Source organism: Phocoena sinus, chromosome 15 (genome assembly GCF_008692025.1).
Source record: "Phocoena sinus isolate mPhoSin1 chromosome 15, mPhoSin1.pri, whole genome shotgun sequence".
NCBI lineage: Eukaryota > Metazoa > Chordata > Mammalia > Artiodactyla > Phocoenidae > Phocoena > Phocoena sinus.
Window position 1 is genome coordinate 62,816,824 of NC_045777.1, and position 24,264 is coordinate 62,841,087.

The 24,264-nt window shown below is 49.6% G+C and overlaps 1 protein-coding gene across 3 annotated transcripts in view; it reads left to right on the plus strand.

Annotated features, from left to right (window-relative positions):
- Nucleotides 1-24,264, plus strand: part of ABCC1 (ATP binding cassette subfamily C member 1) — a 131,394-nt gene that overhangs the window by 104,888 nt on the left and 2,242 nt on the right. For all 3 annotated transcript variants that reach the window (XR_004345736.1, XM_032604779.1, XM_032604780.1), the window contains 11 exons: nt 2,553-2,643; nt 4,578-4,710; nt 8,574-8,781; nt 10,824-11,134; nt 15,304-15,503; nt 16,875-17,001; nt 17,572-17,673; nt 19,945-20,091; nt 21,869-22,027; nt 22,780-22,946; nt 24,043-24,237. Coding sequence is in view for 2 of the 3 variants with exons in the window: in XM_032604779.1 (XP_032460670.1) it covers nt 2,553-2,643; nt 4,578-4,710; nt 8,574-8,781; nt 10,824-11,134; nt 15,304-15,503; nt 16,875-17,001; nt 17,572-17,673; nt 19,945-20,091; nt 21,869-22,027; nt 22,780-22,946; nt 24,043-24,237 (1,840 nt within the window). In the remaining variant the exon portion in view is untranslated. The remainder of the gene's footprint in view (nt 1-2,552; nt 2,644-4,577; nt 4,711-8,573; nt 8,782-10,823; nt 11,135-15,303; nt 15,504-16,874; nt 17,002-17,571; nt 17,674-19,944; nt 20,092-21,868; nt 22,028-22,779; nt 22,947-24,042; nt 24,238-24,264) is intronic.

Consider the following 24,264-nt stretch of genomic DNA (forward strand, 5'->3'; position numbering starts at 1 on the left):
GTCAAATGACCATGACCAGCATGCCTTGAAGGAGATCCTGGTTGTGAAATGCCTGGCACACAGTAGGTGGACAGTGAATGTAACAGTTTGATTATAACGACCCCACCCGTACCTCCTGGGCATGATCAAGACCCAGGCAGGCCAACACAGCACTGGGGTGATGGGCTCCTGATGGAGTAGCTGCAGGTGGCTGGGGCACCGGAGGTGGGATGTTTCTAGAAGAACTTCAGCAGGGAAGGCTGCCCTGTCTCCCTCTGGTGACAGAAAAGTGTGAACCCGCCACCAGAGCAGACCCCTCCCTCCTGTCTTCCGTAACCGGTATGTGTGGCTGAGGGTCCAGGCGGAGGCCCCTTTTGGAGGCCACGGGAGCCAACTCCAGCCAGTTAAACAAGGGTGTTTACAGCCAGCTCAGAAATCAAAGGCAAAACTGAACAAGCGGGACTCAGGCAGTGGGAACTCTGGGCATGAGACTCCTTTAGGACAGAGCAGTTGGACAGATCTTTGGTCCTGAGGCCACCGATGGCTGAAAGTGCCGGGGGGAGGGGTTCTGATAGGCTGGCCTTGGGCAGGTTCCCCCTTGGCTGGGGAGCCTGGGCATCCTGGCAGACAGGCCAGGGAGACTCGGGAGGAGGGGGACTAAGCCCCTGAAAATTATGGGGTAATGCGGCACACACGTTCGGTTCCCCTCCTAGGACTCTCGGTCCCTCCCTTGCAGACGAGAATTTTCCAGCTGCCCCAGTTGGCGTATCACCTGTGGGCTAACTGGGTGGAGAAGACGGGGAGGCAGCCATGGAGGCCAATGTGGGGGCCTCTACTGTGTGGGAAGCAGGAGGGGGAGGGAAGGTTGAGGCTCCCAGAGGGCCCCCGGGCAGCCGTGCAGGACAGAGGGTTCTCTGAAGCACCTGCCGCAGGACAGGTGTCTCTGGGAGTGTTTTAAAGCATCCCCATCCCTGCACAGAGCAAGACAGTCAAGGCCGGGCTTGGGCCCCAGTGCTGTGCATGTATATGAGCACTGTCTGCATGCAGCTGCATGGGAAGTCCTGCTTGTTATCACTCTTCTTTTCTGTTTGTTTTAGGGTTTTTTTCCAATTTAAAAAAAAAGGTTGCTGATATTTAAAGAAACATTTAAAGCAGTGATTCTCAATCCTGGCTGTGCCCCAGAATTACCTGTGGGACACGTTTAAAAATGCAGATATAACAGTAAGCGCCTCATCAACATCTTACGTTTCCCGAGCACCAGGCACAACCTCATCTCGTCCTCCCGCTAATGAGGGCGGGTGCTGTTGTTGCTCCCATTTTGCAGATGTGGAAGTTGAGGCTCAGAGGTTCATTGCTTCCGCAGTACCCACAGCTGGGAAGTGAGAGAACACTTCCCACACGTCCCAGCTACCTGACTGTGCTCTCAGCATGGAGGTCGGCCTCCCTGGCAGAGTCAGTGCAGGGACCTGGCTGGCCCAGGGCATCCTGGGTGATTCATTCACAGCCAAGATTGAGAATCACCAGCTCAGAGCTCCTCCCATCAACCCAGGAATGACCCCCCAGCCCTGGTTCCCTTCCATCTTCTGTTTCTTCCTGTGGCTGACGCCTGAGAGAGCCTGCCTTTCTGGATTCTGCTTTAATTCATGTCACATCAGCATGTTCTCAGGGTCACTGCTGGCTGTGTATTTATCCCCTCATGTAACGTCTGTGCTGCATCCCCTCCTCTTCCAGGGTCAGTCCTCTGGAGCCCTACTTTATGCTTCTCTCTCCTGCTTTCTCTGTCCTGGCATCAAAGAGTGAGGAAATCAGTGCAAAGTGGGCGGTTACAAACGTATCACTGAGTTGCTGGAAGATTAAAGGAGAGACTGTATTTCAACACAGCACAGTGGCTGACGATAAATGTTAGCCACCGTTCTTAAGGTGACGGTGATCATTGTTGATGCTGGGCAGATACTTCCTGGGATTGGGGCAGATATCCGGCTGGTATGGTGCCCCGTGGTGGCGGTATCAGTTGTTGAAGTGTTGAAATAGTTCCTTATTACTGGAAAAGCAGCCACTGCCCTAGCAGTCCCAGGTACCCCTTACCCCGATCTTCAGGCCCTCCCCTTGATCCGGCAAACAGAGGGTTAACTCTTGGCTGGGGGCGTCTGGGACTCTAGTGTCTGATGCCCTTGTCAAAACTGGTTGTCATTTATTTTGGGTTTCACCCCTGCTTGGGATGCTTGGGGGACCAGAGGACTGTGCCCTTTCCCCCGTGTGGCTCACTGTGTCCTGGCTCCATTATCCGAGCTTCACACAGCACAGATGCCATCACCAGAACTGGATTTTACTGGTCGCTGCTGGCACAGGGCACTTGCTCAGGCCCAGGGCCCTTGAGACGGTTGCAAAGCACCATCCCTGCCCCAAGGAGGCTGGTTCCAGTATCTCCTGCAGCCCAGCTGGGGAGCCTGTCCGTGGCTGCAGCAAAGCAGGTCTTTCTGAGCTCCCAGGAGGCCAGGTTATCTGCCATCTCCCCGCACAGTGACAGGTTTTGGTGTCCAGCTCTTAAAGCCATGATTCCCCCTCCCCGCCAGGCTTAGCAGGTGTTGGCAGGCCAGGGAAGGAGATGAAGCAGGTGGAGAACGGCATGCTGGTGACGGACGCTGTGGGGAAGCAACTGCAGAGGTAAGGCGCGGGGTGGGGGTGCGGACACCCTGGGGATTCTCCCGGCACCACGTTTCTGCCCCCTGCCTGGGGAGGGGGGAGAGGAGGGAGACGGGTGCCCGCGGCGAGGCTCACCTACCAAAAAAGGCCTTCAGCTTCTGCCTCCCTCCCAAATCCTTGCGGGGGGACTTCACTTTCCAGGGAACAGAGGCCCAAAGGGGAAGCCTGGTTCTGTTCCTGCGAGACGGCATGGCTCACACAGGCCTCACGATTTACCCATCCTTCTGCGCTTCTGACACTCAAGCTCCCTACATGGTGTCTGTGGCTCTTTGCTCAAGTCACGCAGAGGGGCCTGGAACGTTCAGGCTTTAAGGACCAGCAGCTGATTCAAAATAGAAGTAATATTGACGGCTGCGTTTTATGTCCTGTTAGGAGCCAGGCACAGCGTCAAGCCCTGTAAGGTCTGTGGACCTGGAGGCAGTTACTGTCATCTTCCCATTTTACGGGTGAACAAACTGAGAGCTGTCCATAGGTCACGCAGCTGCAGAGAAGCTGAGCTTGAATTTGAACCCGAGTTTGGCTTCTGAGTCAGTGCTCCTAAGTTCTACACTTTGGTGCTTTAAAGAAGGTTGCTTTTGGTTAGATCATTGGGTATTTGGAGGAGCGGCATTAACCTCCCTGTGCCTCAGTTTCCTCAGTTGTCAAATAGGGTCTTTGGTGCACTCACCTTGTAGGGTTGTAGGAAGGCTTGTGTGATACGCTGCCTGTGAAGCCATCAGCACTCAGTAAATGCCACTCAGTTATTTGGGTGAGCTGGGACCGCCTGGGGTTACTTCTTTTGGGGTGGGGGGATTTCACAGAAATGGGCTGGGAAGGAAATTGGCACAAGCATCTGTGCCCCCCAGAACCCTGCCCACGGTCCCCTCCTGGGCCTGGCTTTGTATCACACACAAGAGGTGGACATACTTCCTTCCTTCTCTGCTGGTACACCAGTACCGGTGATGAGCTCGGGGTGTGTGTGTGTGTGTGTGTAAAGCACTTAGAACAGTGCCTTGCCTGGAGTCAGCCGGGGGGTGAGGGGACACTGCCCCTGTCTGTGCGGCGGCCAGCATAATTAGTCTAAGAATTAGCTGAGATGAGGCAGGCTCCTGCAGGCTGTCCTGGGACGTAGGGGCAGGTGACTGCGAGAGAGAGCCACAGATGGACTGAGCAGAAACACACAGAACACTGGGTATTCGTTTTCCATTGCTGCATAGCAAAGGATCACAAGCTTAGTGGTTTGTCATCTCAGTTTCTGTGGGTCGAGGCGTCCAGGCACAGCTTAGCTGGCTCCTCTGCTCAGGGTCTCTCACAAGCTGTGACCAAGGCATTGGCCAGGCTGGGGTCTCAGCTAAAGGCTGGGCTGGGGAAGGGTCGGCTTCCAAGCTCACGTAGCTGTTGGCAGGACTCAGCTCCTCAGTTCCTAACTGGCCACAGCCTGGAGCATCCCTCCGTTCCCAGCTCCGTGGGCTTCTCCGACCTCCACACACGCTTCATCAAGGCAGGCAAACCAAGAAGGCAGTAGGGTTGACGACCAAGGTGGAAATCGTACCCCATCCCTTTGCTTGTGTGGGTCTGAGCCGTGTACACACACGCACACGCACACACACACCCACCCATGTCATTCCCAAAGCATACACCTCCTCAGGGAAAGAGACTGCCCCAGGGAGGAAAGCACTCTGAATGATGATCTGTCATGATTTGCATAAAGCTGGTGAGTACTGGTGGGCAGGAAATGCTTTCTGAATAAAGTCTGCATAAAGGAGCGGTTCTTCCATGGGGCTCTGGGGCCAGACCCGTCCCCTCTCGGGGTCACCTGTGTAAAATCAGAAGGGTGAACTAGTTTGGTGCTTTGGGGCCCCACCTCTGCCCGGGTCCTCCATTGCGGTTGACGCCTGTGTGCCTTGCTTCCCCAGACAGCTCAGCAGCTCCTCCTATGGCGGGGATGTCAGCCGGCACCACACCAGCACCGCGGAGCTGCAGAAGCCCAGGCCCGTGGAGGAGGACACCTGGAAGCTGATGGAGGCAGACAAGGCTCAGACTGGGCAGGTGAGGGCGACGGCCCGCGTCGCTGTGTGTCCCTGGGGGCTGGACCCTGTGCGGAGTGCTGGGGTCGTCTTAATTCATGTCTTCCTCACAAGGAGCCTCGAAAGGTACTGTTTTAAGGGCCGGAAACCATACCGGAGGGCCTAGGTGACTTGCCCCAGGTCACAGCTGGTGCGTGACAGAGCTGGGATTTGAACCCGGAACTCAGACTCCAGGGTTGGTATCTGTAGTCTCTGCCGTCCTGGCCACCGCCTCCTTTGAGCAGCTGGGGCCCTTGTTAGCCATAGGTGACCCGGATGCCTTAAATCAGGGCTTCCCACCTCACAGGGTTCAGTTGTGTGTGCCTTGGTTTCAGGTCATCACAGACTCAGCCCTATAGAACATTAATTATGTAGTCAGAAAAAAGTGTTTTTCACTTTTTAATTTCTATTTTTGCCCCTATGATTAGAGGCAGATCCTGTTTTATTGTGCTTTGCTTTATTGCACTTAACAAATACTGCATTTTTTACAATTGGAGGTTTATGGCAATCCTGCGTGGGACACTGGTACCATTTTTCCAGCAGCATTTGCTCACTTTATGTCTCTTTGCCACACTTGGTAATTCTTGGAATATTTCAAACTTTTTCGTTAGTATTATAATTTGTTATTATTACTATATAAAATATTATATTGGTTATTATTATACTATGTTAACATTATATTATGTTATTTGTGATCTGTGACCTTGGATGTTACTACTACAACTCACTGAAGGCCCAGATGATGGTTAACATTTTTTAGCAATCAAGTATTTTTTTAATTAAGGTGTGTACATTGTTTTTTTAGACATAATGGTATTGCACACTTAATAGACTACAGTATAATGTAAACATAACTTATATGCACTAGGAAACTGGAAAATTCATGTGACTCGCTTTATTGCGATGTTTGCTTTATTGCAGTGGTCTGGAACCAAACCCATAATGTCTCTGAGGTGTGCCTGTATGTCAGTGAGAAAGTCTCGGCTGGGGCTTTGTCTTTAATACCTGTCTTAGTCCCTTTGGGCTGCTGTAAAGGCCATGGTAGAGGTGGCTTAGAAATGACATACGTTGAGGACTTCCCTGGCAGTCCAGTGGTTAAGACTTCACGTTCCAATGCAGGGAATGTGGTTTCAGTCTTTGGTCGGGGAGCTAAGATCCCACAAGCCTTGGGGCCAAAAAACCAAAATGTAAAACAGAAGCAATATTGTAACAAATTCAGTAAAGACTTTAAAAATGGTCCACATCCAAAAAGAAAGAAAGAAAAATGACATACATTTATCGCTCATAATTCTGGATGTTGGCAAGTCAAAAATCATGGCAGGGCTTCCCTGGTGGCGCAGTGGTTGAGAGTCCGCCTGCCGATGCAGGGGACACGGGTTCGTGCCCCGGTCTGGGAGGATCCCACATGCCGCGGAGCGGCTGGGCCCGTGAGCCATGGCCGCTGAGCCTGCGCGTCCGGAGCCTGTCCTCCGCAACGGGAGAGGCCACAACAGTGAGAGGCCCGCGTAACACATAAAAAAAAAAAAAAAAAAATCATGGCAGCAGCAGATGCAGTGTCTGATGAGATCTTCCTGGTTCATAAATGGCCATCTTCTTGCTGTGTCCTCACATGACAGAAGGGATGAGGGAGCTCTCTGGGGCCCCTTTTATAAGGGCACTAATCCCATTTATGAGGACTCCACCCTCATGGCCTAATCGCCTCTCAAAGGCCCCACCTCCTAAAACTGTCACATGGAGGTGGAGGGGATTAGGATTTCAACTTACAAATTCGGGAGGAGACACAAACATTCCATCTATAGCACTAACAATCACAAACTTCTCTTTGTAACGAGGAGAGTGGGTTTCAAGCTCTTGTTTTACTGTGTTTTTTTATGATCTTCTGTTTTGGGCAAGTGTCAATTTTCTGTTTATGGTAGTGATGCAAAGTTTATTTTTAAAATTAAAATGGTCTTTTTTTTTTTTTTTAATAGGGAGTAGTGTTTTAAAAATAAGTTTAAAAAAAGTACACAACTAAAAACGAACCTATGAAAGGTGATACGCAGGGTTGGGGCACTGTTCTCTCAGATCTACCTGGACACATCCAGAATTTCCCGGGCCCTGTTTCCAGCTCCTTACCTCATCTTGGTCACACCTGTGGCCGGGGGCAGAGGTGGCTGTAGGGTGTCTTCCTCCCTTGCTCTTAGTGACCCTCCAGGGTCAGAGAAATGACCCAGAATCAAGGACTTGAGAAGGAAGGGCCAGAGGTGCCAGTCCCATTTAATCCTCACTTAATCCCCACACCACCCAGAACAGGTGGGTCCCGCCAGTATCCGCATTCTACATGCAACGAAAACCAAGACCTGGGGGCTTGTAACTTGCCGAAGTCTGAACAGGAGCGGAGCTGGGCTTAGGCCACCCCGGTCACTTCTGACTCCCATGCCCACCTTGTTCCTCTGCTCATGAGGAAGGGTCCCAAATTCTGCAGAGCAACTCGGGGTCAGCAGACAGCTCAGCTGCATGAGGGGGCCAGGTGGTGAGATAAACACGTTCTTTATTCTTCCACTCCCTCCCCACTCTTTCAGTTTGAAGAACAGAGACTTGGAAAGTAAAAATCAAAAGGAAGCACTCAGTTATACCTTGGACTTCTGTTCTTCCACCCGCTTCCTTTTTTTTGTTTGTTTTGTTTTTGTTTTTTTGCGGTACGCGGGCCTCTCACTGTTGTGGCCTCTCCCGTTGCAGAGCACAGGCTCCGGACGCGCAGGCTCAGCGGCCATGGCTCACGGGCCCAGCCGCTCCGCGGCATGTGGGATCTTCCCGGACCAGGGCACGAACCCGTGTCCCCTGCATTGGCAGGCAGACTCTCAACCACTGTGCCACCAGGGAAGCCCCCACCTGCTTCCTTTTAACCAGACTGCACCTCAAACAGATGATGTTTATGACCCAAAATTCAGCATGAGAAGCCTGACGTGACAGTGAGCACACACACAGGGAAAGATACCTGGAGTTTGTTGAAACCACACCAAGCGGGTTGGGTGTGAGGCTGGCCAAAGCACGTTGTCCCTGTCTGTGGTGTTCAGCCACCCTTTGAGTGGCTACACATAATTACGTAGCCCCCATGCTGGGCTCCATAGGGATATAGGGGCATAGGAGTGAAAGAAGCCCCCAGCTGTCACCTGGTGGAGTTGGGGAACGGGCTGAGCAATGGGAGGCCAGTTGCGATTGGGAGGAATTGGTGCTGGGTGTTCAGAGGACTGGGGGTGGGGGGGATGTGAACACGTCCCATCTTCCCATTTTCTTCAGACTCTTTGATGGCTTCCTGATGGTCCTGGAGTAAGAATCGGAATCCTGGACAGGATCTCTCAGGCCCTGTGTGGTCTGGCCGGTTCCTGTTCTTCAGCCTCATGTTGCTCCAGCTATCCTTTCCTCCTTTCAGGTTCCCTCCTACGTCAAGGCCTTTGCACATGCTGGTCCTTTTTTCCATTTTCCATTTTCACCTGGTTAATTCTTTGATGTCCCTTCCTTAGGGAGAACCTCCTCTGATACCTCCCCACCCTGGGTTAGGTCAGGATGCCCAGTTTTATACTCATATGAAATCATGTACCACTTCCAGCCCTTCTCTGGGATTATGCATTTATCTGGGCAATGATGTGTTGAAAGCCTGTCTTGCCACTTGACTGGAAGCTCCGTGAGGGCAGAAACCTTGACTTTGCTGCTGCTGACTTGTTTGCCGAGGAACTAAGGGGGAGGGGGTCGTAGGCATGAGCACAGGTTAGGGGGCTGGACCACAGAAGCTGTTGAAGTTCCCGACCTTGGGTGGGCATGGCTGGTGGGTGCATTCTGTAAGATGCCTTCTCTCCCTGGTCTCAGGTCAAGCTCTCCGTGTACTGGGACTACATGAAGGCGATAGGACTTTTCATCTCCTTTCTGAGCATCTTCCTTTTCCTGTGTAACCACGTTGCTTCTCTGGCCTCTAACTATTGGCTCAGTCTCTGGACTGATGACCCCATCGTCAATGGGACCCAGGAGCACACGAAAGTCCGGCTGAGCGTCTATGGAGCCCTGGGCATTTCTCAAGGTGGGCCTCCCTGCCCCCCACCTGCTGTTGGCACTTGGAACCACTTCCATGTCTTGTTACAGGATTGGGTCCCCCAGCTTGTCAGGGTTTTGCAGACCCACAAACCAAACACACATGAATAGTAACTATCGCATAATAGACACTGAGGTATTTGTAGAATGAATGTTTCTCGAACGCTCTGTTTCGTGTGGCCCTAGGAGACAGAGGGGAGGAGAGCTCCAATGTGCCCATTTTACAGATGAGGAAAGTTGAGAAATAGAAGGCGACCAAGGGCCCTTGCCCCTCATTGTTCTGGCAGGGTAATGGTGTTTCTATAAAGTCTTATTTGTGGACTTTTGCCTGCTGCCTAAAGGTGGGAATTAGTTTATACTAGTGGTTCGTAACGCAGGCAGTGTTGTCCTCAGAGGACATTTAGCAATATCTAGCGATACTTAGAGTTGTCACAGCTTCAGAGTAGGGGTGGGTACTACTGGCATCTAGAGGCCAAGAGTGTTGCTAAACATCCTGCAGCGCACAGCACAGCCTCCACAGCAGAGGATGTTCCAGCCCCAGATGTTAATAGTGAGGAAGTTGAGAAATCCTGCATATACCCTTCCTGTGGTCCCATGAAGGTACCTAGACACCGCAGCATTAATAGTCATAGCTAATGTTTACTGAGCACTTACTTGGTGCCTGGTTCTGTTTTAAACACTTTAAGGTGTTTTAATTTATTTTACTTTTGCAGCAATCACATGAGGTAGGAGCTAATGTTTTCCCCATTTTAGAGATGCAGAAACTGAGGCCCAGAGGGGTTAAGTAAGTTGCCCAAAGTCATGAAGCTAATCCATGGCACAGCTTGCATTGAGCAAGGCAGTGTGGCTCAGAGCCCATCCTCTTCACCACCACGCTACATGGACCCTGAGCTGTGTGTTTATGTGCTCATAAAAGTGATGTCTTTATGATAAATAGTGTATACATTCTGCATTTTGAGCACTTCTTGTGTACCAGGCACATTGCCAGGTGGGCCCTTTATGTTCAGCAGTGCTACGAGATGTGTCATTGTCCCCATTTTACAGTTGAAGAAACTGAGGTGCAGAGAGGTTAAGTGACTTAAGGAAGGTCCCATGGCTGGTGAGTGGTAGCGATAGGATTTGGCTCCAGAGTCTGTTTTCCTAGCCCCTGCCTCATGGCTTCCTTCTTTGATCAAGGAGACCAAGATCGAAGCCTCTCTATCCCTGTGAAATCACCTCTCTGAACAGAAAGGGTGCCCTACCGTGGCTTGTTTGGAGGGACCATAAATGTCTCATGATCTCCAAGAGACGGCTTTGAAAAAACCAGAAGAGCAGGCAATTTCTTAATCCCTAAAACTCCCTCAAAGGGCTAGGGTCTGTGGCCTTCAGATGATAATTAAGAGAAGAGAGAGCACAGAGAGGGTGTGATGTTGACCTGGACCCACAGCAGCAATGTCTTTTCCAGAGCTGTGCTGTCCAGTATGGTAGCCGCCGGCCTCATGTGGCTATTTGAATTTCAGTTCATAAAAACTAAATAAAATTAAAATATCAGTTATAGAGTTACACTAGCCATATGACAAATGCTTAATAGTCGCATGTCGCTAGTGGCTACCACATGGGACAGCACAGGTACATACCATTTCCATTATCACAGAAAGTTCTGTTGTACAGCACTGGTCTAGAGGATGTGGCGTACAGATTAAGAGCATGACGCTGGAGCAGGCTGCTGCCGTTGGAACCCCAGCTCTGCTTCTGATTGGCTGAGTCTCTTGAGGGCAAAGGAATTCACCTACCTGAGCTTCAATTTCCTTATCTCTGTGGCATGAGTACTAATAGAACTTATACAGGGTCCTCATAAGGATTAGATGCATGTAAAACTCACACGGTGAGGTTTGTGCATACTAAGTGATCGATTAATAATTGCCACCATTATTATTGTTATTAGAAGCTGGGAGTCCAGGCTGCTTGGTCCACGTGGTCACATGGCCACTCGTCCCTGCCCTCAGCCCGGTCCCTCTCCCATCGTGGAATTTAACGCGAGAGTGTTTGTAGGTATCACAGTGTTCGGCTACTCCATGGTGGTGTCCGTCGGGGGCATCTTCGCCTCGCGCCGCCTGCACCTGGACCTGCTGCATAACGTCCTCAGGTCGCCCATGAGCTTCTTCGAGCGGACCCCCAGCGGGAACCTGGTGAACCGCTTCTCCAAGGAGCTGGACACAGTGGACTCGATGATCCCTCAGGTCATCAAGATGTTCATGGGCTCCCTGTTCAACGTCATTGGCGCCTGCATCATCATCCTGCTGGCCACTCCCATGGTGGCCGTCATCATCCCGCCCCTGGGCCTCATCTACTTCTTTGTCCAGGTAAGAGGTGGGGTCTTAGGGTCCAGGACGAGCCCAGCTCTGTATCACTCTCCACGTGAGCACAGGGCTCCCTTTGTTTTGTGCTTCCTCAGTGTGGGGCTGTGGAGGACGTGCTGGAGGAGGGTTAGATTTATTTTTGTCAGTTTTGAATACCTAAGTTGATTGTTTTTAGCTTGCAATAAACAAATATCCTTTTTTCCTAACAATAAGGGGTTTTTTTTTTTTTTTTTTTTTTTTTTTGCTGTGCGCGGGCCTCTCACTGTTGTGGCCTCTCCCGTTGTGGAGCACAGGCTCCGGACGCACAAGCCCAGCGGCCATGGCTCACGGGCCCAGCCGCTCCGCGGCATGTGGGATCCTCCCGGACTGGGGCACGAACCTGTGTCCCCTGCATCGGCAGGCGGACTCTCAACCACTGCGCCACCAGGGAAGCCCCAATAAGGGGTTTTTTAAAGCTGTAAGTTATAAAAGAAAATAAGCTATAGCCATAAAGGCATCTTTATTATTAAAATTCCTTTAAGTATGAAATTCTTTAGGTCGTAAGTCCCCTGCAGATAGTGAAGACATGAATAACAGTAACTTAAATATTTTTTTCCCTTGTAATAGAAATCTTGAGGTAGGCTCTTCAGGGCTGGTGTGGCAGCTCCATGAGTTTGTTAATATCCTGGACTCCTTCACTGTGGGTTTTTTTTTTTTTTCGGGGGGGGAGGGGGTGTTGTTCTATCGTCTTTGCCTTCCGTTCTTAAGTTGGTCTCATGGTCCAAGTTGGCTACTGGAGCTCCAGCCATCACATTTCTATTTCAGAAAATAAGCTTGAGGAAGGGGAACAGGGCAAGGGAGCATTTGACAGCTGAGTCAGCATCAGCTGTGGTGCTTCCAGTTGACAGATGAGCATGTTGAGGCCCAAGTGGTGGAGCTGGGAATGTGAACTCGTGCCCGATTCGAAAGCTCTTGCTGGTAACTGCAGTGCTGCATTGTGCTTTCCTGCCTCTGAGAGGTTAGCTGCAGCACAGTTGCTAGTGGGGGACTGCTGTTTAGATGGGAGCGTAATGACTGCTGCACAAAATAAGAGTAAGAAACCACGAGGTGCTCCATACCTCAAACCGCACTCTGTGTGGCCTGTTCGTGTGGGTCCTGGGAGGCCTTGGCCCCCAGTCAGCCAGCGCCCAAACCCTCCCACACTGTGGCCCAGTGACTGGTGAGTGTGAACAAAGGTGGAATCAGAGCAGGCCCCAGACCCTCGCTGTGTTCTCTTTAAATTGGTGCCAGCTTTTCTGGAAAGTCATCCAGCTGCATTTACCACAAATGTTATCCGAGTTCATACCCTGGCTGGACAATTTCCTGAAGGACCCAATTCAAGAGAACAAAATGGGCCAAATGTGACGTTTGAGGCAGCTCAAATATCTGCCAGTAGCAGGGCCTTGAGCACACCATGGAACAACTGGGTAATGGAATGTTACGTGCCTTTAATGGGAGAATTAGGAAGACACTGTTGTGACACTGGCAATCTTATTTTTAAACAACAAAGGGAATGAAGTTAGCAAAGGGCCATGTTGTCAGCACACTGTCATCATAACTAAGACGACGTGCATAATGTGTGTGGGCAGGACTGGAAAGAGAGGCACAAAAATGAAAACATTGCCTTTCTAAGGGTTGAGATTATGGGAGAATTTAGTTTTCTAATGGCTTTTAACTGAATATATGCTTGTCCTATAACCCAGCAGTCTCAATCCTCAGTGTATATGCAAAAGAAGAGAATCTGTCAAGCAAAAAAAAAAAAGAAAGCTAGAATGTTCTTAGCATCTCGATTCATAATAGCCCCAAACGTCCATCACAGGAGGATGGATACATACATTGTGGTATATTTATACAATGACTCAGCAGTGAAAAGGAATGAACTACTAATACACACAAGGAGGATGAATCTCAGAGATACTATGTTGATCGAAAGAAGCCAAACACAAAAGAGGACATTTGTGTGATTGTGTTTTTATGAAGTTGAAGAACAGGCAAGTACGATGTGGTAAAAGTCAGAGTAGTGGCTATAAGGGGTGTTGACTGTGAGAGGACACGAGAGAATTTTCTAGATTTTGATCAGGTAGTGGCTGTGCAGGTGTAGATAAACATAAAATCCATAAAGCTGTAAAGATTTAGTGCACTTTCCAGTGGATGTAAGTTGCATCTCAAAAAGTGGCTTTTGGGCTTCCCTGGTGGCGCAGTGGTTGGGAATCCGCCTGCCGATACAGGGGACGCGGGTTCGTGCCCCGGTCCGGGAAGATCCCACGTGCCGCGGAGCGGCTGGGCCCGTGAGCCATGGCCGCTGAGCCTGCGCGTCCGGAGCCTGTGCTCCGCAACGGGAGAGGCCACAGCAGTGAGAGGCCCGCGTACCGCCAAAAAAAAAAAAAAAAAAGAAAGAAAAGGCTTTTAAGGGTATATGTGTGTAAGGGTATGTATTCTCTCTCACTCTCTTTCTCGGGAAAAGATCTAAAAGGTTATACACTGAAATCTGAATAGTGCTTATCTCTGTATTGTGGACTTAATGTAATGTTTAATCTTTCTGTCTATATCACTCCAAGATTTAAAAAAATAGATATACATTACCGTTTTAACTTAAAAGCAAGTCATTTTTAGAAAAAGGAATGTAAGAGGTAAGATGATGTGGAATTCTGTTTGGGCTTCCACATTGCTGGAATAAGGCATTTCTGCCTGTGGAACTGTTTGGAACTATTTGGCATCCATGAAAATTACCCGGCACACGTCTTAGTGTCTCGGCTCTCAGCCCGCTTCCTGGCACAAGGCAGGTGTGTGTCGGGCAGTTATTTTCACTCAGGAGACCAGGCACTGTCTTGGTCTCTGAAAGAGTAAGGTGAGTCCGCGAGGTGGATTATGTCTCCTGGAACAGAGCTTAAAAGGAAAGCTAATAATTATTTTTTAAAAACCAGGCTATTCCTTAACAAAAATAAATCTTAGGTTAGCTTTTTAGAGGAAATAAAATTCTGAGGACATGACAAGTGGAATAAATTGAGCAGGTAAAATGTTTTAGAACTGTTTCCACCCAGGATGAAAGAAAGCCAGGGAGAGGAGGTGATTCCAGGAGAGGGTAATGGGGTCAGATGCCTGGGGGCCTTGAGCCAGACAGGAGGTCTGGATTTCATTTCGCCGCCAGAGGAAGAGATGGCATCTGACCGTGTGCAGGGATTGTCAGAACCACTGTTCTGAGATGGCCCTGGTGGGTGTGGTCCCTGGGTGAGTTTTCAGAGTTTCTGGAGCCCCAGAAGGCTGCCCAGCTTGCGGTTCAAATGACCATGTGAGCTGCCATCCAGAAAGAAGTGGCTGACCTTGGAGGCCCTGTCAGAGCCACCTGTTCTGTTCAGTGCTCTCCGTGGAAGGTCTCTGCCCCCCAAAATGGCCCAGGGCACCCGACGCAGGCCAGGAGGCAGGAGGCCATGTCCCTGAGCACCCTGTGTCTGCTTTCCCGACTCCACTGTTGATGAAGCAGTGTTACATCTGCAGCACGTCCAGGAGAATAGAGGTGTCTTCAGATGACCAGTCCAGCCTGTGTCACAGCTCCTCAGCACTGCCAGTGAGCGACTCCATCTTGTTAACCATCTGTAACGAGCTGAATGCCCGGGATTAGGGCAGGAGCCGAGCGGATGTGGTCACTGTCCATGGGGACGGGTGGAGGCAGGGTTTGTGCTGAGGTCTGGTTGTCATAAAGCCACACTGCAGGGTCCATAAACCCTAGAGGTCAGTGGTATCAGAGGGGCCATGCAGTGCTGAGGTTAGCACTTTGATGGGGTTCAGATCCTAGCTCTGCCGCTTCCTAGCCACGTGACCTTAGGGAAGAGGTTGTCTTTAGTTTACTCATTGTGAAACTGGAATGAGCACCTCGTAGGTTTCTGGTGAGGACTGCATGAGCTGATATATGTGAAAGAACTTAAAACAATCCTAGGGTGCTGGGCTCCACGTAAGCGTTAGCTATTATCATCATCACCACCACCGGCAGTATTGTGGGCGCTGTGCCTGCCGTTCGCCAGCTGAGTCGGGACACCCTCTGAGAGCAGCCCAGCTCCAACATTTCGCCCCTGGAAGGATCCAGACGTTCTCCAGCGCAGCCCTGGGAGGCTGGGATGAGGGACCCTCCCCCACTCCCCATCTCTTCTCTCCCACAGAGGTTCTACGTGGCCTCCTCCCGGCAGCTGAAGCGCCTCGAGTCAGTCAGCCGCTCCCCGGTTTATTCCCACTTCAACGAGACCCTGCTGGGGGTCAGCGTCATCCGCGCCTTCGAGGAACAGGAGCGCTTCATCCGCCAGAGCGACCTGAAGGTGGACGAGAACCAGAAGGCCTATTACCCCAGCATCGTGGCCAACAGGTGGGCATGGGGCCGTGGGAGGGGGCAGGGGGAGCCCCTTGGTTCCTGGATGAGGGTGTGGAGCCGTAGACTCGGTGCGAGGAGAGGACTTTATAACCATTAAAAGCAGAAAGGAGCACGGTCAACACGCAGCTCCAGGGGCATTGGAGTGCAGGGACAAAGAGTTCTTCTGGGGTCAGAAGATACTGCAGGATCCATCATTTAGCTGTTGTCCTGGTGCTACAGGATCATCAGTGACGGCAGCCTCCGCTATTGAGTGTTTTTGCGCCGTGCTTCTCATCACACCACCCCTGAGTGATGAGTATTGGAAGCAGTTTACTTATATTAGGTTGAACCGTGTGAAATTGCCATTTGGGGGATCAAGAATGATTAAATACCATCAATCAAAAAGAGGGGGTAGAAGTTTGCTAATTATTGACGAATCTGGAAAAGTATCGTCCTCACTTGCTTACCTCCTGATGTATTTTTTGAGATGTGGGATGGAAAACTCTGGGGAGGGGTAATAGCACCCTGGGAGTGACCCACTGTGCACAATGGAATCCCATCGTGTAAGACTGGGCAGGGAGATTGTGAATTACTGGAGAGAACCTTGCCTTCCCTTGAAGAATTTTTAGGGAGTTTGTCCAAATCTGGGTGTGTGTGGGAATAGCTCACACCCTGAGGACCAGTCACATGGATCTTAACACTGTAGTGGAAAAAATGTTGATAATACTGTCTTTTCTAGAATGCTTTACATTTTAAAACATTAAAATAATGTTCCTATGTGATATCTTATAAATGTTAGCTTTAAACCAGTAAACCTGTTTATATTTTAAAGGTAAGGCAATACATTTTAATGTTTTTGAAATGAGGGTGATCTGGGTCTGGGAACCCTTTGGCTGTGTTGAAAATGGTGGTTTATTTCTCACTCCCACCTCCCCATCTCCTGCCAAGAAGAAAGTTATTTTAAATCAGGGGGTGCCTCTTATAGTTGATGATTTCTTAGTATTTAGGAATTTTCTGGGACATATTTTTAAAAAACGCACACATGGGTATATTTTAAAGGTTTCAGTGAGAGAAAGTTGGTTCTTAAAAAGGCAAGCTTCAGTTTCCTGGAAAGGTCACTTCTGGAGAACTCTGTTTTAGTTCCTGGGCTTGCCAGATTAGTGAGGAATTCCTGAAATCGTGTCCCTTCGGCCCTCCTTCCCCATGTCCCATGAGCAGGGCAAACGAGGCCTCTCTCAGGAACTATTGGGGAATTATTTCAGTTAGCAAAGTGGCCACCACCACCACGCCGCCCCCCAGCTATAAATCAAGTCCCTGAAAAGCTGACTCCGGGCGTGTATGTGTGTCCATGTGTCCATCCGTCCCTCTGCCTGTGTCTCCACGTAGGTGGCTGGCTGTGCGGCTGGAGTGTGTAGGCAACTGCATTGTCCTGTTTGCCGCCCTGTTTGCAGTGATCTCCCGGCACAGTCTCAGTGCTGGCTTGGTGGGCCTCTCGGTGTCTTACTCACTGCAGGTAAGAGGGGGTGCTCTCAGGTGGATTTTCCAGTTCTCTTAATGGGGAGCCAATTGTCAGGTTTTTGGGCCTTTGCTTTGGATCTCTGTGGGAGTGGGGGAGAGGAAAGGGGACCAAGTAGAGTTTGACGAGCAGGTCTAGAGCCCAGTGACCAACTGGTGCAGGAGAGAAATTAGATGTGCGGCCCTGATTCCCCCATCAGCCAAGGAGAGTCCTTGATGGCATGAGAGGATGCCCCCAGCTACAAGAGAAATGTACTTAATCCTGTAAATTTCCCTTGAAGCACTGCTTTAGCTGCATGTCCCAAATTTTGATACATTGTGCTTTCTTCTTATCATCTGGTTCAAAATATCTCTTCATTTCCTTTCTGATTACTTGTGTGGCCCCTGGGTTATTTTGACATGTGGTGCTTGCTTAAGAGACACAATGTAGGAAGTCTGGCCACAGTATGTGGGGTTGCTGTTTTGTGTACCTTGGTTATCTGAAACATTTCATAATGAATAATGACTTCATGGAAATAAAGCAACTCTCGCTCACTCTAGAAGCTCCATGTGACTCTTCCACTCACAGGTCACCACATACTTGAACTGGCTTGTTCGGATGTCGTCCGAGATGGAGACCAACATTGTGGCCGTGGAGAGACTCAAGGAGTATTCAGAGACTGAGAAGGAGGTAAAGCAAGCCCCCGGCCTGACGTCTTGGCCATGATCTTCAGTGTGGCTTTACCCAAAAGAATCCTTTGAGCCCTACCACATGGGCCTTCAATAGGCAACCTCTGTCTGACAAAAATAATCTTCTGTTATTTGTTATGTTTTTTGCGGGGGGGGACTTACATTATGGAAAGTGAATCATACTAATTTTCTCTTTAAATACGTTTAAACATTAAATACAAATGAGTCGTTTAAAAATATTAAAAGTCAGGAACAAGAGAATCAGTACATGGATATTGCAAAAATCATGTTATTGGTAAGGAATTGACCAAAGTTTGGGAAACCCTGCATTTATTTAACCCAAGTCCTCATTTTATAGGTGGAATAAAAAGGCATGTAGGGAGGGACGATGGCTGGTCCGAGGTCATGCATGGTCCGTGGGACAGCTGGGAGTAGGACCCAAGTCTCCAGGCTTTGGTGCCATGTTTCCCCTAATAACTGCCTTATTCTGCCCACACACCACCTCCGAATAGCAGTAGTAGTGTTAATAATGGTAATAGCAGTGATGCTTGGAGATACCACCATCCCCACTACTACCAATAATAATAGTAATAGGGACACACACATTGTGCTCTTGTGGGGTGTCAGGGCCTGTACTAAACATTTTACATAGAATAATTCATTTATTCTTTACACAGCCTTATAACTCACATTCTACTGTTATCCCCATTTTGCCGGTGAGGAAATGGACAGAGAGAGGTTAAGTTGCTTGCCTAAGATCACATGGCCAGTAAATGGCAGACCCAGGATTTGGGTGTGTGCCTTTATGCCGCACTTTATTCCAAGAAAGTGCCCCTTGGGAATGAGACCAAAGTGACCCTGGTTAGACTGTGTCTTGAGGATTTACAGAGGTGAACTACGCCAGGTCCTTTAATGCTCTGACTCGGTGAACCAGGGCTCACTTCATCAGAGAGCATCTGTCAGAATGGTGTGAGCGCCCCCTGTGGAAATAAGAGCACATTACACCAGGAGTTTCCCACCCTACACTGAATTTATCTATTTATTTATTTTTAATTTATTTTTATAAAAGCTTTCGAGGTGTAATTCTTATGCCACTCAGTTCACCTGTTTAAAGTGTGAAATTCAGCTTAATTTACTTTTAAAATATTTTACTTATTTTACTACTTTTATTTATTTTTATACTTTTAGAATAAGAGCATATTTGAAAAAGAGAAAGATCACCAGTCCTACCACTATTAAAATATATGTATTTACTTATGTGTTTATTTATATTATGTATGATATTTATTCATAGGTAGAAAGCGCCACCCACTTCTCTCCAGTCCCCTCTGTGTTCTTATAGCATGTCCCCTTATTTATATAAAGGGTGTAAAAAAAAATTAACGTAAGAAGTTTATGGGCGAGAAAGGATGGACTTTCTCTTTTATTGCCCTCACCGTTCCTCTCCTTCCCTGAAGATAGCCCTGAGCCTGGCCCAGAGCACATCCAGGGGTAGACCTCAGGAAATGCTGAACTGAACTAAGCAGCTTTTCAGAAATAGGGGCTGTGTGACCCCAGGCAAGTTGCTTTCTCTCTCTGTGTTTCAGTTTCCTCATGTGTAAACTGGGGATAGGAAAGACCCCACTCGTGGGATTGTACTGAGGATTAAGTGAGGTAATGTGACAGAGTGACCTTCAAGTGTTAGCTGCTGCTTTTACTGTGCGCCCTTCAGACCTTAGAAGCCATTGGAGTATCTCACCTTTACCCTTATGTCTGTCGAGAGAAGACCACTCATTCATTGATTCAGTCCATGAGTGTTTATTGAACACCTACTATGTGCTCTGGGCCCTGGGATATAGCAGTGAACGAATAAAAGAACCTGTCCTCATAGAGGGGATTTCCAGTGGGCGTGGGTGACAGAACAAGCAAATATGTACTTAAAATGCTAGGAGGTGGGCAAGTGCTCTGAAGGAAAATGGAGGGGGGAGGGGAGAGATGGGCCCAGGGCTAGGAGGGTGGTCTCATTGGCCTGAGATCTGCAGCAGGTGAGCAGGTCCAGAGGGTAGTTTGGGGAAGAGCACTCCAGGCAAAAGAAGCTGCAAGTGCAAAGGCCCTGAAGCAACAGGTGTGGGTGTTCATGGAACAGTCCAGAATTCAGTGTGGGGAGCGTAGTGAGCGAGAGAGAGGGCCGTGTGGTCAGAGGGGTCATGGAGGCCACTCACACAGAGCCTTAGGGTACATGAGATGGACTTCAGACTCCTGAACCCCACCCCACCACCCACTGTGATTGCAGGCTCCCTGGCGAGTCCAGGAGATGGCACCCCCCAGCAACTGGCCCCAGGTGGGCCGAGTGGAGTTCCGAGACTACGGCCTGCGTTACCGAGAGGACCTGGACCTGGTTCTCAAGCACATCAACGTCACCATCGATGGAGGGGAGAAGGTGGGCGCACTTTGACCCCCACCAGTTCACGGTCGGGCGTAGGTTGCCACCAGGCAGATGAAATGAGCTTCGTCATTTTCCCAATCTGTCCCTGTCCCAAACCACAGGGTGGAGTGGCCTTTTGGGGAGGGGCTTATGGAAGTAAAAGCTGCTCAGAGTGTCCCAGCAGGGTTGCAGACTGGTAGCCCGAGGGCCAAAGGAAGCCCACAGATACATTTTGAAAGAAATCTAAATTGCAAATGTAGAAAAATCTGGAATGTTTTATATAAAAATCCATTTCCTGCTTTTCTTGAAAGATCAGAACATGTGGCAACACTGGGCCCATCCTCCTTGCCTGGCTCTTTCTAGACAAGACATGAGCCTCCCAGTTCACCGACTGGTCCCTTCCTGCTCCATTCATGTGCCCACTCAGCCCCTTAGGCATTCGAGTTGGCAGTCTCTAGAACAGAAAGACGTCATCGTCACTACTAGGGATGGCTCAAGGGACACGTGAAATGGACAGAATTTTGGAACATATTGCTGTTGCTGGAAGACATGCTTGCCCTGAGACCAAGGGTCCTCCTGGCCGTTTGCCAGAAGACAGTGTTTCATCTCTGAACATACGAATTTGTTAAACTTCCTACCCCAAGGCTCAGAATGTACCGTTCCCATGAGAGAATTTCTCCAACTTATAACAAGGGGAGGAACAGAGTGGGCGGTGTTCTCACTGATGCTTTATGGCTTACGTTACATCATGAGACTCTGCTCTGTGAGTTGCTGTCAGAGGGTGGAGGAGCTGGCCTCTTTGGAGCCCAGATGAGAAGGGAGAGTTCTAACTGGAACATCAATCATTGGCCATTAAATGGGGAGCCCAGTTCCCTCAAGAGAGGATAAGTAGAGGCCAGGTCGTATCTCTAACCTCTTTCTGCTTACTCAGCTGGGATGCAGGGGGATCTGCTTGAACCTTTGAGATATTTCAACAGCTCAGATATTTCACCAGAACAATCTGATTGTTACTTAATATTATCTTGAGTTGAAAATAACTAATTTATAAAAAAGAGCTGATTAGCTATTTGTAATGAGGGGATGGACCTAGAGTCTGTCATACAGAGTGAAGTAAGTCAGAAAGAGAAAGACAAATACCGTATGCTAACACATACATATGGAATTTAAGAAAAAATATATTATGAAGAACCTAGGGGTAAGACAGGAATAAAGACACAGACCTACTAGAGAATGGACTTGAGGATATGGGGAGGGGGAAGGGTAAGCTGTGACAAAGTCAGAGAGTGGCATGGACATACATACACTACCAAACATAAAATAGATAGTTTGTGGGAAGCAGCCGCATAGCACAGGGAGATCAACTCGGTGCTTTGTGACCACCTAGAGGGGTGGGATAGGGAGGGTGGGAGGGAGGGAGACGCAAGAGGGAAGACGTATGGGAACATATGTATATGTATAACTGATTCACTTTGTTATAAAGCAGAAACTAACACACCATTGTAAAGCAATTATACTCCAATAAAGATGTAAAAAAAAAAACCAAAAAAAACGAATTTTAATTTCTAAAAAGAGCTGGCAAAGAGAAGGGAGTCCTTCTTGACCTTTGGCCAAAACAGCCCCTAAAGGAATGTCTCTGGGAAGCTGCTGAGGGTGGGGGGCTATGGTGGGAGGTGGGTTGACCAGATGACTGAATTGCTCTGGGGCTGGTACTTAAAATGAGGGCACCATGGGGCAGGAGGTAACCCCAGATAGCAGCATTCCCACCTCACCCTGGGCCCTTCCTGTCCCACAGGTTGGCATCGTGGGGCGGACAGGAGCTGGGAAGTCATCCCTGACCCTGGGCTTGTTTCGTATCAACGAGTCTGCCGAGGGAGAGATCATCATTGACGATGTCAACATTGCCAAGATCGGCCTGCACGACCTCCGCTTCAAGATCACCATCATCCCCCAGGTGGGGCCGATGGGCTGGGCTGGGTCACGCTGAAAGCGACATGTGTGTATTTTCAGGACAAACCTACCTTTATTCCTACTTTGTTACTTTCATGATTTTTTTTTTTTTTTTTTTTTTTTACTGAAATTGTGCTGTGTTTCTTCACGGAATCTCCTCTTAGCACATAAATAACAGTGAGCCTTAAGCAGGTTTCATTCATTCCTTCACTCCTGCCACCCAGTAGGCAGCTTCCTGAGCATCTCACAGGATCCAGTTAAGATACCGGCTTCTCTGCCGGCTGTCGGTCAGCACAGGGATCTCTGACCCTCCCAAGAGCTAGGCGAGAATGATGAATTTTCTAGACTGATGCCAGTAGGTGGTGATTCCTTAACACATTGCCTTTTAGTGTTGTTTTGCCTTGTATTTCTCCTAAGGTTCTTATCTGGAGGTGGGATGGGGAGGAACCCAAGTACCTTGCAATTAGGAGTTGCCCATGCTGCATCTCCCTTCCGAAAGTTCCCAACACATTTGCATATTGAATGCTCTGGGAAATCTTGCAAGAAAGAAATCTATTTTATTTCACTTAACCCAGAGTTTTCCAGGCTTTTTTCCCCCATTATTGACATCTTCTTCGGAACTGGTGATTCCAAGGGACTGTGAAACCCCATTTTGAACAATTCTGGCAAGAACTTTCTACATTGCCCCTCTTTGCCCCACCTGTGTCCACCGTGACGTGAGCCTCACATGTCATCTGCCATCTTCCCTCCGAACAGGACCCCGTTTTGTTTTCGGGTTCCCTCCGCATGAACCTGGACCCATTCAGCCAGTATTCAGATGAAGAGGTCTGGACGTCTCTGGAGCTGGCCCACCTGAAGGGCTTCGTGTCGGCCCTTCCCCATAAGCTGAACCACGAGTGCGCAGAAGGCGGGGAGAACCTCAGGTAGGCGGGGGTGAGGCCCCAACCGGGTCTCCTCGGCTTCAGCTCTCCCTCCGTCAGGGCGTTTGTAGGTTTGTCCATTTCCATCTGGTTCAGATCTGGGTTTGAGTCCCAGCTCTGCCACATGAGCTGTTTGTCTCTTAACCTCTTGGGGCTTCAGTTTCAGTATCTAAAATGGGTTTCAATCTAGGCTCATTTTACCATGAGGTGTAACCAGGATGGCCAACATGCTTCCTTGCTTACACCAGGTCCATTCAATGGAGAGTGGCTATCAGTCGTTAAACTTTGGAAAGGCTTCTCTTCCAGTCAGTAAATAGCACTGCTCTGAGCCCTCCCTGTCCCCACCCACTGCCCCAGCTGCCGTGGTCCGTCTCCCAGGCTCCCCAGGATCCACCCATGATCCAGCAACTGGAGTGTTAATGCCTGGCGCAGCAGGGATCCTGTGCCTCTTTCGCTTATCCATCACCATGACAGCCAAGCACCAAACCTCAGGTGTGTTCAACAAGAGCCGTGACCGTTCACACACTGGGGTGGTCAGCCAGGCAGCTCTGCTAGTCTTGGCTCACGCACATGGGTGGTGGCCGCTGGCTGTAGGCAGATCTATTCGGCCTCTGCTGGGGGCAGTTAGATTCTGCCCCGTGTGTCCCTCATCCTCCAACAGACCAGCCCAGGCATATTGTCATGGTGATGGCAGAGGTGCAAGAGTGAGCAAAGCCTGGTGTGCATTCCCATTTCAAGCCTCTGCCGGCCTTATGTTTGCCAGCATCCCATTGGCCAAAGCCAGGCATGTGGCTGAGTCCAAAGTCCACAGTGAGGGGCCCCACAGAAGACGTGGATATGGGATCATTTTTGCTACCTGTTATTTTGGATATCACCTCTGAGCCCTGTGTTGAGAATGATTCTGAGCCTGCTTCTAGCTCAACGGCAAGACCATTCTGATCGATTAGTGATGTCTGCCATGGGCACAGATGTGGGGAATGGAAGTGCTCTCCTGGTCTAAGCAGCACCCAGTGTCTCTTCTCCCTTCTCTCAGTTCGGACCTAGGCTCAGGGTCAGGGTGGTTTTGACACTGTTTCCTGGTCCTTCTCTCCCGGTCAAGCGTCGGGCAGCGCCAGCTTGTCTGCCTGGCCCGGGCCCTGCTGAGGAAGACGAAGATCCTTGTGTTGGATGAGGCCACGGCGGCTGTGGACCTGGAAACGGATGACCTCATTCAGTCCACCATCCGGACACAGTTTGACGACTGTACCGTCCTCACCATTGCTCACCGGCTCAACACCATCATGGACTACACGAGGTGATGCCCTGGCACAGAAGGCCTCCG